The sequence below is a fragment of the Sminthopsis crassicaudata genome, chromosome 4 (genome assembly GCF_048593235.1).
Source record: "Sminthopsis crassicaudata isolate SCR6 chromosome 4, ASM4859323v1, whole genome shotgun sequence".
In the NCBI taxonomy this organism is placed as follows: domain Eukaryota; kingdom Metazoa; phylum Chordata; class Mammalia; order Dasyuromorphia; family Dasyuridae; genus Sminthopsis; species Sminthopsis crassicaudata.
Genome location: NC_133620.1, coordinates 296,838,737 through 296,855,332, shown reverse-complemented (window position 1 = coordinate 296,855,332; position 16,596 = coordinate 296,838,737). Strand labels below are relative to the sequence as shown.

The window sequence follows — 16,596 nt, the reverse complement described above, 5'->3', positions numbered from 1 at the left end:
AGACAGAAAGACTCATAGCCTCCTCCAAACCACAGTTCCTAAGGAGAGTTGAAAGCTGGAGAGATCTTCCAAAATCCAAAGGTCTACTATCACCAGATCCCAGAACACCTCCATTGAGGAGATAGATCATTTCTGTCTATTCAGATCTGAGGCATCAACCAACATCATTGCTGGATTCTGAGTCCTGCTAAGAAGACCATACTTCTTATTGGATCACAGACTTTTTGAGAAAAACCACAGAGAAGGTTTCCTGACTGCTCTAAGAACGACACCACTCCTAAGAAGCCTGTTATCTCTTGGTCCCAGGCTGGATCCTTCATTTCCAAGTGACTGACGCCAATCCCCTGCCCCTCTTGTCCCCTGCTACTGATTCCATCCCCACTATGGTCACCTACAAAGTCAGGGTGGCCACAGGCAAAGACCTGATGTCTGGGACGTTTGATTGCATCTCACTGACCGTGGTGGGAACTTTGGGAGAGAGCCACAAGCAACGGCTGGATCATTTTGGCAGAGATTTTGCCACTGGATCAGTGAGTGGGGAGGCTGTTGTGGAGGAGGGAAGGATGGAAAGAAGGAAGGAGAGGAGGGAAGGAATGAAGAAAGAAAGGAAGGAAAGAAAGAAAAGAAATCAGCATCGAAAAGACAGGATTTTAACAATAAGTTTATGTTCACTTTAAAATAGATTTTTGGTCATTTGGTCTTATTGTATATAGTGAATGTATAAGAAAATAAAAATGACTCTGTAAAGGATGAAGAGGGGTTTACTTTGGAAAGGGAAGGAGGGAACAGAAATAGAGAAAGACTGGGGAGAGCCATAGGGTAATAATTAGGGAGTATGTTAACTTTGAACTAGTCATTTGATACTCATAGTAGTCCTAAATCTTTATTCCTTTCCCTTTCCCCATCCACCTATTTAGACCTTTTCTTTTCCCTGATTTTTTCCCTTTCTTCAATTTTTTCCTCCTTTTTACTTTTCCTAAATGTCTGCATTTCCCAAATTCTTTCCCTTTTCCTCAGGCTTTCTCCTTTCTTTAAATTTCTCTGCAATATCTCTCTCTTTCCTTCTCATATCATTTCCCTCTCTTTTCCTCTTCCCAATTTTCTCTCCCTTCTACATATTAAGAAGATGTTTAAATATCAATTTGGGGTTTTTTGGAACTTGAGATGGAGTGAAATACAACTCCTGCTTGGTTGCTGGGCATTCCTAAGGGTTTCTGAAAACTCTGCCCCTCCTGTCTTTGAAGAAATGAACAGGCAAAGAAGTTCTGTTGAAGGTGGGTGATGGAGCAGTAAGATCTTGTAGCTGCCTGGGAAGACCTCATACCTCTGCCTCCTCCCCTCCAGATTGATAGGTACACCATCCAGTGTGATCAGGACCTGGGGGAGCTCATTCTCATCCGTCTTCACAAGGAGCGTTCTACCTTCTTCCCTAAGAACTCCTGGTACTGCAACTATGTTCAGATCTGCACTCCTGCGTGCATCACCTACCACTTCCCTGTCTACCAATGGATAGATGGTTATGAGACGTTGGAGCTTCGAGAGGGCACAGGTGGGGGACACCACACCCAACGTGACAGCCCACTGCCCCTCCTTTGTGACACCCTGTGACTCCCATACGAGATGAGCACATAGAGTGCTCTATTACTCTTACAGGGTATGCTTTCATGGTTATAGGGAATCTTCTTATTACTTAATTTGCTATGTGACTCTGGGCAAGCCTCCTCCCTGTTTTGGGTTTTAAGGAGAGAGGGGGGAGCTATAGAGATCATTAAGTACCTAATATGTGCTAGGTATGTGCTAAGCACTTTACAATCATTGCTCCATTTGATCCTCACAACAACCCTGGGAGGTATTTTATTTTTTATAGTTAACTAATAAAGTATGTAGGATTAAATGATTTGCCTATGGTCATGTAGCTAGTCATATATTACTGACAGAAATTTAGTGATCTATCTACTATGCCTCTATTTAAAAAAAAAAAAGAAGGGATTATATCAGATGATTTTTAACCCCTCCTTTGTTTCTATTAGTTTTGGGGAATACACTGTTCATCTAGTCCTAGGAAATTTCCTGTTTCCATAGGCCACTCTTCCATTGGCCATTAAGGCCAATCCTTAGTATTTCTAAAGGATGTCTTATTCAGATCTTATTCAGATGGCCCCTACCCTAACAAGCCCCTCCTTCTTAAGACTGCCTTGCTACCATTTAGGATATATAGAACTCTAGTTGGGGGAAGAATCCTAGTACTTGCTTTTCTCTGCCAACATTCACTTTTCTATTCAAATGACTAGCTAATTGGGGCACTTAGAATGGCTTATTAGGTTGAAAATGCTGGACTCTGGGGTGTACTAGTATTCTTGGGGGATATTCAGTTAATCTAGTTATCCTTTATCCTTCTAGTGCTATTTTTATATATGCCTCCAAATGTTAGCAAGAATATTCCCCAGTCCTGTTTCTGGGACTTACAATGAACTTTTAATTGCCAGCTCCCAAAGTTTCTCAGAAAAGCTCAGGCAGCAGTAGCTGACACCAGATCAATGTAATCATTAGGGATTTGGATTCTCTATCAGTCTCTTTCCACCCAAATTGTATTTCTCCACTCAGAACTTTGGAAAAGCAAAGTCTAATCCCAGAGCAAGCAAGTTCTCAGTTCAACCCTATTATTGTTGCCAGTTTGTCTGTCACTCTTGTTTGACCTGAAGCCCACTGAAGAAAGAGGGCTCTGGGAAGTGGGCTGTGGAAGGACTTCTTTGATGGCAAGAGGATAGGAAATCAGAAGAGTTGGGCTTTCATACTTGTTCTTGGGGTGACCTTGGTCATCATTTCTCTATTTGAGCTCAGTTTTCTATAAAATGAATGGATTGGACGAGATATTCTCTAAGTAAATGGTGCTTTGCGGGTCTATGATGGAACAAGATACATCTTGCTCCTACTGCAGGCTACCCTGTGCTCTCACAAGGTAGGCTAGGTTGTAACTCCTGAAGAGTTTCCTAAGCGTCATTCTCATTCCTGTGAGATGCTTCATTTGGGAAGCAGAGTATCAAGGCCTTTGGCCTCCTTGTTTCACATCTCCTATCCCTGAAGTGTTCTAGGTTCTATTTTTTGTTCTCATCAGAACCTTTTTCCTTTCCCTCTGAGAATCAGATAGTGAGGTGGAAGTGGAGCCTGCTGAAGATAGAAGATGAAAAAAGAAAGTGTGTCTTTGATTGTATATCTTTTTCAGAAATTCTTATTAGGATTAGAGATAAGGCAGTCTGTCATGGAAGCAGGGTACTAGGCAGGATGAGTCTAGGACTTGGGTCTCAGGAAAAGAATGAGGCTTGGCAGGGCTGGCTCCTGTAATACCAGGACACAGATTTGAGTCATCAGGTGAATACTCTGGCTTGCCTGGTTCCTGCCCTAGGGAGGAAACAGAAAAGGATGGGAGGGGACTTTCAAGAGGAGTAAAGATGTGCTGCCAGTGAGGGGGATTCTACATGGTTTAAGAAAGAAAGGGAAAAGTATCATTCAGTCCTGTATCCCTTTAGAGGGAAAAAAGATTAAAATAGCCATGCTAGATTTCCGTGAAACTAGCCTTAAGTAAGGGAGTGGTGGAATAAAGCTTAATCTGACTTGAAAAAGGTCAGACAGAACATTTTTCCCTTGAAGTCTCCTCCTGTAGCCTCTCAGAGCTTTCCTTTTAGGTCTTAAATAATAGAGCTTTCTTTCACAGGAACCTCTGTTCCTATTGGAGCCCTTTCTTCCCACCTAGTCTCTAATTTCTCCTGCTCAAGCCTGGGGTTTCCAGATAATTATCCCTATCCCCGAAGGCTATTGATATGAAATATGCTATCAACCCTCTTGGGGCAACTAGATGGTGCAGTGGATAGAGTGTCAGGCTTAGAATCAAGGAGATACTTACTGTAGGACCCTGGGCAAATCACTTGACTTGCCTCAGTTTCCTCATCTGTAAAATGAGCTGAATCAGAAATGGCAACTACTCCAGTATCTTTGTCAAGAAAACCCCAAGTAGGGTTACAAAAGTCAGATGTGACTGAATAACAACAAAAATCACTCTTCTGGATTTGGCTAGCAAGTTGGCAAGACTCCTTCCCCAAACCATTCTATTGTCCTATTGTAAGAGTTTCTGTCAGTATAATCAGGAACTTTTCCCCAAGGAAAAGTCCTCTGTTGGGGGCAGAAGTTTAAGGGAGATAAATCCTAGTATTGGCAGTGGAGGGATCAGATGGCCAACCCCATTTCCATGTTCTTACAGGGAAGACTGTATTAAATGAAAACCTCCCAATCCTGTTGACGCATCGTCAGGAAGAGCTTAGAGCCAAACAAGACTTCTATCGGTAAGAACATTATGGAAATTTAAGTGGGACTTATAGGGAAGGAGGGTCCATGATTCCTCTTCTTATGGTCAAGTTTAATGCTTGCTGACTCATAATGGCAAAATTCAGGTATTCTAGCCCAAGGTCTCTCTTCTCTTTTTAGCTGGAGAGTCTTTGTTCCTGGACTTCCAAACTATGTGCACATTCCCAGTTACCATCCCCCTGTTCGACATCGTAATCCTGATCGGCCAGAGTAAGAACTAGCATATATCTATATATCCATGGCCCTATCCTAGCTCTGCCATTCTTGGGATTCCTACTATCTATCCCACTCAGCCCTTAATCTTTTCTCTATCTGTAACCCATACATATGGCCCCAAATTCCATGCTCCAAACCAACTTAACCTGGGTCCTATCCTATGTTTGGTTCCTATTTCCACTCCAGAAATCCAAATATCTTATTCTTCAGCCCTTGGCTCTCCTTTCTCTCCATAGATGGAATGGCTACATCCCAGGATTTCCAATTCTCATCAATATTAAAGCCACCAAGTTCCTGAACTCAAATCTAAGATTTTCCGCTATCAAGACAGCCTCATTTTTCCTCCGCTTGGGACCAGCGTGAGTGGGGAAGGGGGAATAAGGAGAGGAAAAGTCAGGGTTGGGGAAAGTTTTGGAACCTGTAGAAGAAATCACTTCAGGCCCACTTTCCTGTTTTGTCATCTTTTCTTGACTTTCTAATACAGAAATAGTTTTAGGATACTTAAAGACAGGAAGAAGGGGAGAGAAAAGTAGAGAGCTATATACTGGATTATGGGGGAGCAAGGGAAGAGAGAGACAGAGAGAGAGACAGAGAGAGAGAGAGAGAGAGAGAGAGAGAGAGAGAGAGAGAGAGAGAGAGAGAGAGAGAGAGAGAGAGAGAAAAGAGAGAGAAGAGAGGGAGAGAAGAGAGAGAGAGAGAAGAGAGAGAAAAAAGAGAGAGAGAGAGAGACAGAGACAGAGAGAGAGAGAAAAGAGAGAGAAGAGAGGGAGAGAAGAGAGAGAGAGAGAAGAGAGAGAAGAAAGAGAGAGAGACAGAGAGAGAGAGAGAGAGAGAAACAATGTCTCCTTCTACTTCTCCATTTCTTTCCCTAGGTCCTTGGGAATGAAACTTCGGGGACTGTTAGATGAGAAGAGGTCATGGAAAAGGCTAAAGGAAATCCGCAAGATCTTCCCCGCCACCAAGACTGCCATCTCTGGTATGGAAAGAATAAAAAGACTGAAACAGTAAGACAAGAAGAAAGAGAAGAGAGAGACACATACACATAGAGAGAGACACAGAGAGAAACAGAGAGTGAAGGAGTAACATGTTGGAAGAACTATAAGCAGGGAGGAAATTGTGCCCCAATAAATCTCAACAGTCTTGGCGTTAACAGAGGAAGAAACCAGATAGAGTCAGATTCTGGAGACGTTCAGGAATCCCTCATTCAGCTATGGTAGAAGAGAACCTAGAGCTTTTGGTTAGAGCTTCTGTTAGTTAGTAGCCTCTGCTAGTGTTACCCTGTAATTTTTCTTCCCCTGTACCTCTTTTTCTGTCTTAGTGTCTCTTGTATCTCTTCTTGCTGAATAACCTCTTTCTTTGTCTTTGTCCCATGTCCCTCTCTATCTCTATGCTTCTCCATGCCTCCTGAGCACATTCTTGTTTCCCCAGAGTATGTATATAATCACTGGAAGGAGGATCGGTTCTTTGGCTATCAGTACCTCAATGGCATTAATCCTGGCCTGCTGAAACGTTGCCTCTGCCTCCCAGAGAAATTCCCTGTGACTGATGACATGGTGGCTCCATCCCTGGGTGAAGACACCTGCCTGCAGGTTGAATTGGAGGTGATCATTTCAACCTAATTCTTCATATTCTCTTCCCTTATTGCTGATGCAATTTTGGCCATCTCCCTCCCCCCAAATCCTCCTTCACCATCTCTCTTCCTGCTCCTTAATTCAAGAATCACCAAAATGGAAGGTAAAGACACTTTCCTACTTCTCTGTATAGATTTATATCTCCAGAATCCTGTCTATTTTGCCTTAAGACCCTTGAGCTTCGATCTGAACCCTGAGTTCTCTTTGGATATTGTCTCGCCTCTCATATTTCTAACCTAATTCTCTTTTTCCCTCCCTCTCCTACCAGAAGGGAAACATCTACCTGGCAGACTACAAAATCCTAGAGGGCATCCCTGCTGTACAGCTTAATGGAAGGCAGCAATACCATTGTGCCCCACTCTGCCTGTTGCACTGTGGGCCACAGGGGGACATGATGCCTATCGCTATTCAGGTGCTTGATGGGATGGGGAGAAACCACAACTGTGGAAGGGAAGGATAGATGTGGGGAATAAGAATGTGGTAGAAGCCTCAGCTCTGTCTTTGTCTCTGAGTCTGTCTTTGTCTCTCTGTCTCTCCTCTCTCTCTTTCTGTCTCACTTCCTCTGTCTCTCTGTCTCTATTTCTTTGCTTCAACCTTTCTGGCCATCACTAATACCCCATTCTCATTTCTACTTCCCAGCTCAGTCAGACTCCTGGCCCTGACAGCCCCATTTTCCTTCCCACTGACCCTGAATGGGATTGGCTCCTTGCCAAGACCTGGGTGCGTTATGCTGAGTTCTACTGCCATGAAGCCATTGCTCACCTACTGGAGACTCACCTGGTAGCAGAAGCCTTCTGTCTGGCCACCATTCGGCAACTGCCCATGTGCCATCCACTTTATAAGGTCAGGAAATGAGGAAATCTCACTGTTCTTCTTAGTTATTAGAAGACAAATTGGAGACAAATTCTGCAACCTTATTAACTCATTTATTCATTCATTTAAGCAAAAATTCATAAATCAATCAATCAAAATTTCTTAAATATGTACTATATGCCAGACACAGAGGCAAATGCTATGAAATGAAATAAAGTTTGTCCTCAGGAGCCTTACATTATATCAGGGGAGACAAAATACATATACATACATACATATATATATATATATATTATACAAAATAGATAAAAAGTAGTTTTAGAGAGATGGTACTAGCAGTTGGGAACACCAGGAAATGTTCCATTTAGAAAGTACTGAGCTGAGCTGAAATTTGAAGAGTGTAAGGAATGCTAAGGGAATTCAGAAGAAGGAAAGGAATAATTATTTATTAAATATCTATCATGGACCAGAAACTAGGCTAAGTACTTTATATAATCTTTGATCCTCACCACTCACCTATTTTATACTGTAGGCAAAGGAGCAGACAAAGATTAAATGTCACACAGCTAGTGTCAGAGGCTGGATTTGAATTCAGACTTCTTGCCTCTATCTGTTGAATCACCTATCTAACTCTCTTCCCTCAAAAAGGAGAAATTATGGAGGTAAAGTTAGATCTCCTGTTTTGTAATGTTGAATTTGAGTTAGTAAGGGAATCCAGTTTAAGATATCTAAAAGGTTGTTGGTGATATAGAATTGGAACTCCAGGAGAGAAGTTAAGGCAGGATCTATTGATCTGTGAATCATTTATCTAGAGATAATCATTGAACCCACAAAAGCTGAGGAGAAACCCAAACAAGACAAGGTCCAGGACAGATCTTTAGGTGATATCCATGATTAGTAGTCATAATCCAGATCAAGGATCAGCAAAACAGATTGGAGAATTGTCATAAAGGTGTGAGGAGAAACAGAAAAATCTTAAAGAGAAGAGAATGTACAGAAGAAAGTTATCAACAATGTCAAAGGCTACAGAAAGAGTAAGAAAAACTAGAAAGGGTCCTCAGTGGAATGATAAAGTTGGAAGTTAAATTACAAAAAGTTCAGAATGGAGTAAGAGAAGAAGAGGGACAGACATCTAATGTAGCTAACTTTTTCAAAGAGCTTAGTCAGGAAAGAAAGGAAAAATATTAGAAGATCACTTATAGGGAATGGATCAAGTGAAAGTTTTTTTTTTTTTTAAGTTATGAGGGATCCCTGAACATTTCTGTAGGAATCAAGGAAGGAGCCAGTATATAGGGAAGGGAAAAGAGGTCATTGAGAAAGTGAGGATGAAAATGGGGGCAAACTACTGGGGAAGACTAATGAAGATAGGATCATTGACATATCTAGAGAGATTTGTTTGGCAAAGAGAATAGCCACCTCAGAGATATTCGTGAAGTAGGAGATAGTGGGAAAAGATGTTTGAGAGATGCAAGATGAGAAGGAGGAGGAAAAGGGAACCCTTGGCTAATGGGGATTAATAATTTTTAGTAGAGTATAAGTCAAAGTTCTCAGCAGAGAAGTTGGGGACAGACAGGAGATGAAAAGATTTAGAATACCTATTGTAGTGAGTTGGATAGTGAATTTATTAGCTGTTTTAAAACCATTACTTTCCTGAGGTGAGAGTCCAGCTAATATTATGTATCATAAATTTGGAGTAGATCTAATTAGCATGACTTTGATTTTTTTTTTCTCTTCAGCATTTGTGAATAGGATAGAAGAGTAATTTGGCAGAAATACTTTCAGAGTTAAGCTTTAGCAAGGCATGTTTAATGATAAAACAATAGATTAAGGAGCAGGAGATAGTCTAGAGTTAAACTAGTATACCAAAAGATTAGGAAGGGGAAAATATAGCCTATACAATGGTGATGGCCTGGGAAAGAACTAAAATTGAGGTCATGGAGAGGATGCCAACGAAGAAAAAAGGGTTGGAAAGCATAGGGAATGATGGAATGATAAAAAATTATGATTGGATGAAAAATTCCAGAATTTGTCATCTTAGAAGGCAATATTCTATAAGAAAAAATGCATTCTAGAAATACATGACCAGCACAAAAGCTAGAGTTGGGAGATGATAGAATGTTGTGTGGGAGGAGCAGAAAAAGGCCAGTTTGACCATATTGTACAATTCAAGAATAAGAATAATGTATAACAATGTGGCAAAAAGACAGATTGGAGCAAGATTTTTATGGATCTTAAAACCCAAAAAATAATAGATTATATTTCACCTTATGTGCAATAGGGAGCCATTGAAATTTATTAAATAGAGTAATGACATGGCCAGATCTCTGCTTAAGGAAAATCTGTTTGGTAGCTGTGTGAAGGATAGAGTATTTGAGTGAGGAGATAATTGAAATAAAGGGACTAGTTAGGTTATTGAAGTAATCTAAATGAGAGGCAAACTAGGGAAACTATGAGAGTTGAACTAGGGTACAGAAAGGATTGAGTGAAAAATGTGGAGATAAAAACAGATAGATTTGGTTGACTAATTGGGTACAAGAGATAGTGAGGAGTTGGAGTTTAAGCCAAAGTTATGAATCTAGGAGATTATTAGAATATTTATTCATGTATTCTATAGAAATTGGGAAGTTGGGAAGAGGAATTGGTCTGATGGGGAAAATGAGTTCTTTTTGGGACAGTTTGAGATAATTCAAGGGCATACAGTTGAAAATGTCCAATAGATAGGTAATCATTTGGGAATAACTTTTGTAGGAAACACTGGTTGAGTACAGACATCATGTTACAGAGTCAATAATTTCAAAATTTGAGAGCTGGTGTAAGTCACTGAGAGAGTTTAAGAGAGAAAAGAAGGCCCAAGACAGAGCACTGGGGAAACTCATAGTTAAGGAACATGATACATATGATGAATCAGCAAAAAGATTCTGAGATGGTACAATCAGACTGCAACTAAATTGTAGAGTTGGAAACCAGGAAACTTTGGAGAGAGTGGTTTCATTTGAGTGATGAAAATGGAAGCCAGATTACAAAGGGTTGAGGAATGAGTGAAAAGAGAGAAAATGGAAACAATGAATATAAGAGCTCTTTCCAAATAGTTTAATTAAATTAATTAAAGAAATGAAAGATATAGGACAATAATTTGAAGAGTCAGTAAAGTCTAGTGGAGATTTTTAAAATTAAGAATGGAGGAAATATGGGCATGTTTAAAGACAGAGATAGAAGCAGGGGATACAGACTGTGGATTAGAAAAAAAAGGTTGGAGAAATGCTTGAGGGGGCAATCTGCTGGAGATTGGAGAGCATGGAATCAAGAACACATGAAGAAGAAGGATTGATGCAGGAAGAAGGACCATCTAATTATTAGAAACACGGGGGAAGGAGAAAATGGATGATTATGTGAAAGAGTTTTAAGATAAAGTGAGAACTCACAAATAATGGCCTCAATTTTTTCAGTAAAATAATAATATCTTTGGAAAGGGTGGGGGAAATTAAGAAGGCATAAAAGACTTGAAGAGAGAAGAGATGAGTTGAAATAGTTTCTGTCAGGAATGAGGATTATGCCAAAGTTTTGAACCTGTGAGGCTGGAAGGATAGTGTAGCTCTGGAAACTTGGAAATTCTTAAAAAGGATTAGGGTTGAGGGATAAATATAATGAGTTGGGTAATTTGACATATTTGTGGGATATCTAATTTGAAACATTCAAAAGGTAATTAAGATGGTGATTAGAACTGGGAGAGACACAGAGATGGAATATAGAATTGTGGAACTCACACTCCACAAATGTCTTTCTCTGGCAACTCATCATGGCATAGAAGCGTCCCTAGGTTCATACGGGTTACTCAAAATAGAAGGCAATTGAACATTGGCCCACTTTCAGCATTAGCTAGGCAACAGCTTGGCATATAAAGACCTGCTTAGAGAGTCTCATCACCGAAAGACTGGCCATTGGATGACACATTTTTTGACTACAATATGTTAAAATGTTATGGGATTGTGACATGTGTTGGTGGTACCTACACTGAAGAAATCATAGAACCTTGGAATACTGAAGGATTGTGGACTAGGGACTGTGGGGGTTACAAAGTGGCATAAGACATGGAGAAAGTCCACTAACCTCACGAATCTAAGAGGAGAAAAGACCCATACATGAATAACTAAAATACAATATAGAACATGCTAAGTGCATCAAACAGGCACAAATTGCTGGGGGAGTCTAGAGAAAGGAAAGATCATTCCAAACTAGAAGAGGCTATATTGGAAGAGGTGGGATACAATCAGGACCCTAAAGGATAGGTAGGAGTTCAAAAATTGGAGACAGAAGGTGGGGGTGAGAAGTAGGGATGGTAGTAAGAGAATTTTAGATTTTAGGCTTAAGGAACCACGGGAGCAGTGGAGGGTCATTAAGGTCCATGTTTCAGACAGAGTCCAGTTGGACAGATTATAGAGTGAAACAATATGTATAGTGTTTATAATGCAATGCCTGGCATATAATAGGTGCTTAATGAATACCCATTCCCTTTACCTTATCTTCCCATGAGAAAACACAAGAAAGCAAATGTTTCAGCTAGCCCTCAGCATGTGAGAAATCGCAAAGGCAAAGGGCAGGTATCTAAAAATCTCCCTAGTGAGCAAGGAGGCTTGGAATTAGAACTCTTAGGGAGATTTTCCCAGAGGTGTGGTGTGGGAAGACTTGCCTTCTAGGCATAGGAAGAGAGAGAAAAGGGCTTCTGGGTAAGCTTTTCTAATGCTCTGCTGTAGAGATACCCACAAAGGAGTCTTTCCTGCCTGGGTGAGATGAGTAATTCGGAATGGCTTAACTCCCAGTTTGTTTTCTGATCCTATCTGCTCCATTCTCTCCTCAGCTCCTCATCCCTCATACAAGATACACCATCCAGATCAACAGCATCGGTCGTGCTCTCCTCCTGAATGAAGGTGGCCTGTCTGACAGAGTAAGAGGGAATTTCCTACCCAGACTTTCCTGAACTTCCCCCCTACTTTTTTTCTACTTACTCCCCCAAACCTTTCTGGGTCAGATAGCTTTACTTTGCTTCTGAGTTCCCAAGTCTACAGCAATTAAAGACACTAAAGTTAGATTGATGGAAAGAATTTTTTTGTGGAAGGAATGAATAGAGCTAATCAGCAGAGAAAAACGTTCTGAATCTGAAAGTAGAGAGAAAGTGCAGGAATGGGAAGGTTGTGAGCAGGATCTGGAGAAGAACAGGGATGACTGGAGTTTCATGGTGGAGGTGGGGTGGGGAAGTGGCAAGTTCTTGACTGAGGGTGAGTCCCAAGGTGGGGTTACTTGTCCATTTCTTCATAGGAGAAGGGGCATATTGGATAAGTTCCGTCCCCACCATTTCCCTTTGTTTGCTTCTTTGGGGAGGAGTGTGTTGGTATAATAGGAGGGATTTTTGTGTGTGCATCAGGTTCCCATATCTGGCTCTTTGTCACCAGGCAATGTCTCTAGGACTAGCGGGTTTTGCTGAGGTGATGTGCCGAGCTCTTGCTGAGACTAAGTATGAGGATCTCTACCTTCCCAATGACTTCATCCGTCGTGGAGTACAGGACCTGCCTCGATACTATTACCGAGATGACTGTCTGGCCGTGTGGGGGGCTCTTGAGACGTGAGTGGATGGAGAACTAAGAAAACAGAAATAAAGTTGGAAAAGAGCTGAAAAGATGAAAAGGTAGAAGAGGATGGGGTATGTGGGTAGTAGGGTTGTTGGAGACAGCAGAAGCATGAGGGAGGTCACAGTTGCATAAAAAGAACTTGAATATGGGTTCGATTTTAAATGAAGATTGATTCATTTTGTCAGAATGTAATGGAAGTAAAAAGTCAATTGAATTATATTCTACACCATCACGCATAAATTTATATGCGTTAGTCTTATCTTTGAGGAGCTATGGTAGAACAAAAAGAGCATCAGACTCTGAAAATGATATGACACACCTGTAATTCCTGCTAGGGGAGGCTGAGGCTGGACACTAAGTCCAATACAATTATGGTGAATCTTCAAAAGATGGAGGCATGTGGGATAACTACCAGTCTGTCTAAGAAATAGAACAGATTATAGCTCTAATGCCTATCAATTTTTGCTTCTTGTGTTCCCAACTCTACAGTACTTGAAGAACTAAAGTTAGATTGCTAATGGCTCTTGTATTTATAGCCTGGTTTAGATAAAGAGATTCAGTCTCAAAAGAAAGAAAGGGGAAAAAAAGAGCTTTGGATTAGAAGCCAGGATTATTAGTCACTTGTTTATTACTAACTTCTTGAATGACTTTGGACAAGGTCTTTCTCTCTGGGTTTTTGATCCCACATCTGTAAAATGATGGGGTTGGATTAGATCAGGGATAGGAAATGTCATGTGATCTGGCCTTGCCAAGGCAACCACAAGTAATGATGAGCTGAAAACTTTCTACAACACCCTTCCTCTTTTCAACCTTTTAAGTTGATAATTTTGTATGATCCATGAATGATGTTATAAATATCCAGATGGCCCTAAGCAGAAAAAAAGGTTCCTCACTCCTGGATTAGATGATCTTTGAGCCCTTCTCCCAGCTCTAAAGTTCTAGTTATAAATCTGTTGGCACCTGTTTGTGTTGTGAGTACCTTTTGCCCAACAGTACTCATGGACACATGGACGGTCTTCCCAACTTAATCCAAGAGTTCCATTTCTATTCTATGCACATCTCAAGAATCTTGGTCTTTTGAGCTAGAAAGTCTGAGGAAATTTTTGACCCCTTGAAAGAACTCATAATTCTTTTAGTCTGATGATAGTCCAAACTTCTTTTTAAATAGAACAGAAAACTGAGGCCCAGAGAAGTTAAATGTCTTACTTAATGCTTACTTAATTTTGCAAAAATAGTAAGCAGTTGAGCAGGGAATTGAACCTTGGAACTTTGGACCCAAATGTGAGGGGTTTTCCCCTGTTACAACTGCCTACTCAGAACCACCACTGCAGGGAAAATTAAGTAACTACTTAATACTTTTAATACTTTTTTTTTCTTTTAATAAAGAGACTTATTTTTTTCATCCTAGGAAATCCCCTCTCCTTGGAGGTTTATTTCACAGAGTCAAGTCCCCCAGATGTGGGACTGGGGAAAGCTCAAAGCCCCCTCTAGTGGACAAAAAGGGGCACACTTTTCAAACCTTGTCTGGGATTTTGAATGTTCTTCAAATATTGGTCCTAGGAGTAATTAAAAGAGGCAGCCCCTGGAGAAATGAGGGTGCTACTTGATAGAGAGGGGGGAGGGATGGGCCCTAAGCTTGAGATAGGGAAGTATCTTTCCTTCTGGTCCTGAGTTGTCTCCTTTATAGGTATGTGTCTGAGATCATCAATTATTACTACCAGAATGATGCTACTGTGGAAGGAGATACCGAACTACAAGCTTGGGTGCTGGAGATATTTAACGAGTGCTTTCTGGGTCGGGAGAGCTCAGGTACTGGAATCCACTCCCAGCTTTCTCTCCCCAACCCAAGCTCTCCACTTCTATCTGGTCCCTAGAGAGTAAACATCCTGAGAAAGCTATGGAAAGGGATTAACTTCATTTCAATTCTACAGATGCTTATTTATTTGGTCTTCTGTTTGCCGAGTTATCCTAGGTGCAGGGGAAGATACAGGAGATATAGATAAGATAAACTCCAATTGGAGGGAGTGGCTTGTGCTGGTCTCAGAATCTGGAGGTCCAGGCTCTGAATCCTGATTCATTTAAAATTCATGACCTCTCTGAGCCTCCTTGGTAAAATAGGAACCATGACATTTATTTTACAAGATGGTTGTGAAGTTCAAATAAGATAATATATGTAAAATACTTTGCAAGCCACATTAATTATTGTTTTTACAATCTGGTAGTGGAATAAGACCTCAACACTGAGTGATTAGAGAAATTCAGAACAGAGAACAAAGAACAAAAATATGAATTCTTAGGTGAAAGATTGTTACTGATAAGGGAGGCTTCCAGAAAAAAAGGGAGACATTTAAATTGGGTTTTCAAGATAGTATTTCTGACATAGGGAACCTAGAACCTGATAAAAGACAGAGAATAATCCAGATGGAATTCTGTATAGAGTACATGGGGGGAAGGGAAAGAGAAGAAAAGTATGATATTTATTCTAAACCTTATTAGGTTTAGAACATAAAATGGTGTTAGATTGTGGAGATTTATGGAAATGACCCCATATCCTTTTCCTAGGATTCCCCACCTGCATAAAGACAGTGCCTGAGCTCATCCGTTATGTCACCATTATCATCTACACTTGCTCAGCCAAGCATGCTGCTGTCAACACAGGACAGGTATTGGGGAGGGGACCCCAAAGTTTGTCTCCTCCTTCATAGCCTTATTTCTGCTCCCAGTCCCATGGCTCTAATTGGGAATAATGCTAGGGATTACTCTGATAGTGGAGTAAGCCATTGGGTCATTTGGAGATGAGAGTTTCACTTTAATAACAGATCCCCTTCTCTTTCCTTCACCTCTAGCTAGAGTACACAAGCTGGATGCCCAATTTCCCATCATCCATGAGATGTCCACCCATGCAGGAGAAGGGGCTGACCACTGAAGAGAGTTTTATGGAATCACTGCCTGATGTGAAAACCTCATGCATTGTGCTCCTTGTGCTCTGGACCCTTAGTAAAGAACCTGATGACAAGGTATCAAAGGAAGGAGGATGGAGGCTGAGTTGGGGAATGCTGGGTGGGAAAGTGAAATATAGGTTCATGAGATTTTCAGGAATTAAATTGGACGGAGCTAGAGATTTGATGGGGGATGTTCTCCTATGCCTCCTATGGGGGCATTTTGGAAGGAATGAATGAGGGAGCTGGGTGGTGACATCAAAGGGTCATAGGTTACAGTGGATGTGTAGAGCAGAACTAGAACCCAGACAGGTTTAAAATTTGTGCTCTTTATGTTACTATCTGCTTGATTTTTATTTTTCTATAACTATATGAAGGAAGGTCATGGAAAAGATTGACCAGTATTTTTTAAAAATGCATTTATAAAAAGTCATATCTTTAGGTTTCACTCTGTAGGTGGCTACCTACCTTGTCTACCCTCTACCATGTGTAAGGTTAAGAGACTTTGCAGAACATGGACTAGGCTTAGTCCAACTCAGAGTTGAAGACTGGATGTTTGGGCCCTATAACTTCCTTCTACTTTTTTTTCAACTCACAGAGACCCCTGGGTCATTTTCCTGACATTCACTTTGTTGAGGAAGCACCATGGAAGAGCATCCAGAATTTGAAAGAGCGTTTGAGCCAAATTTCCTGCAACATCCGAGAACGGAACAAGACTCTCCCCATTGGCTACTACTATCTAGACCCTGCCTTAATTGAGAACAGCATCTCCATCTAGATGTTTTCTCCTGGTCCCCAACTGTAATGCATACATATGCATGTATGGACATGATACACATCCCATTCAGGGTCCCCAGCCCTGATTCTTCTTGAGAAGCTTGGAAACCCATCTTCCTTTGAGGGAGAAATGATTTACCCTTCTGTGGAGTCCCACTTTGTACCACCCAACACACCTTGAACTCTGTTCTTAAACACACACGCACACACACTTCTACTTGTGTCAATGTGTATGAT

The 16,596-nt window shown here is 41.0% G+C and overlaps 1 protein-coding gene across 1 annotated transcript; it reads left to right on the top strand.

Annotated features, from left to right (window-relative positions):
- ALOX12B (arachidonate 12-lipoxygenase, 12R type) lies at positions 1-16,570 on the top strand. The gene is made up of 15 exons (XM_074311887.1): positions 1-530; positions 1,345-1,549; positions 4,256-4,337; positions 4,480-4,569; positions 4,812-4,934; positions 5,448-5,551; positions 6,004-6,176; positions 6,475-6,618; positions 6,846-7,049; positions 11,875-11,961; positions 12,467-12,636; positions 14,331-14,452; positions 15,206-15,306; positions 15,490-15,660; positions 16,181-16,570. The coding sequence occupies exons 1-15, from the start codon at positions 384-386 to the stop codon at positions 16,358-16,360; spliced, it is 2,103 nt and encodes a 700-aa protein (XP_074167988.1). The 5' UTR covers positions 1-383; the 3' UTR covers positions 16,361-16,570.
- The last annotated feature ends 26 nt before the right edge of the window (positions 16,571-16,596 follow it).

Bases quoted from the DNA above. Each gene is read 5' to 3' on its own strand.
- ALOX12B (XM_074311887.1), top strand. From the start codon at position 384: ATGGTCACCTACAAAGTCAGGGTGGCCACAGGCAAAGACCTGATGTCT. The intron at 11,962-12,466 runs GTAAGAGGGAAT...CTTTGTCACCAG, and splicing joins AAGGTGGCCTGTCTGACAGA to GCAATGTCTCTAGGACTAGC. The intron at 14,453-15,205 runs GTACTGGAATCC...TCCTTTTCCTAG, and splicing joins TCTGGGTCGGGAGAGCTCAG to GATTCCCCACCTGCATAAAG.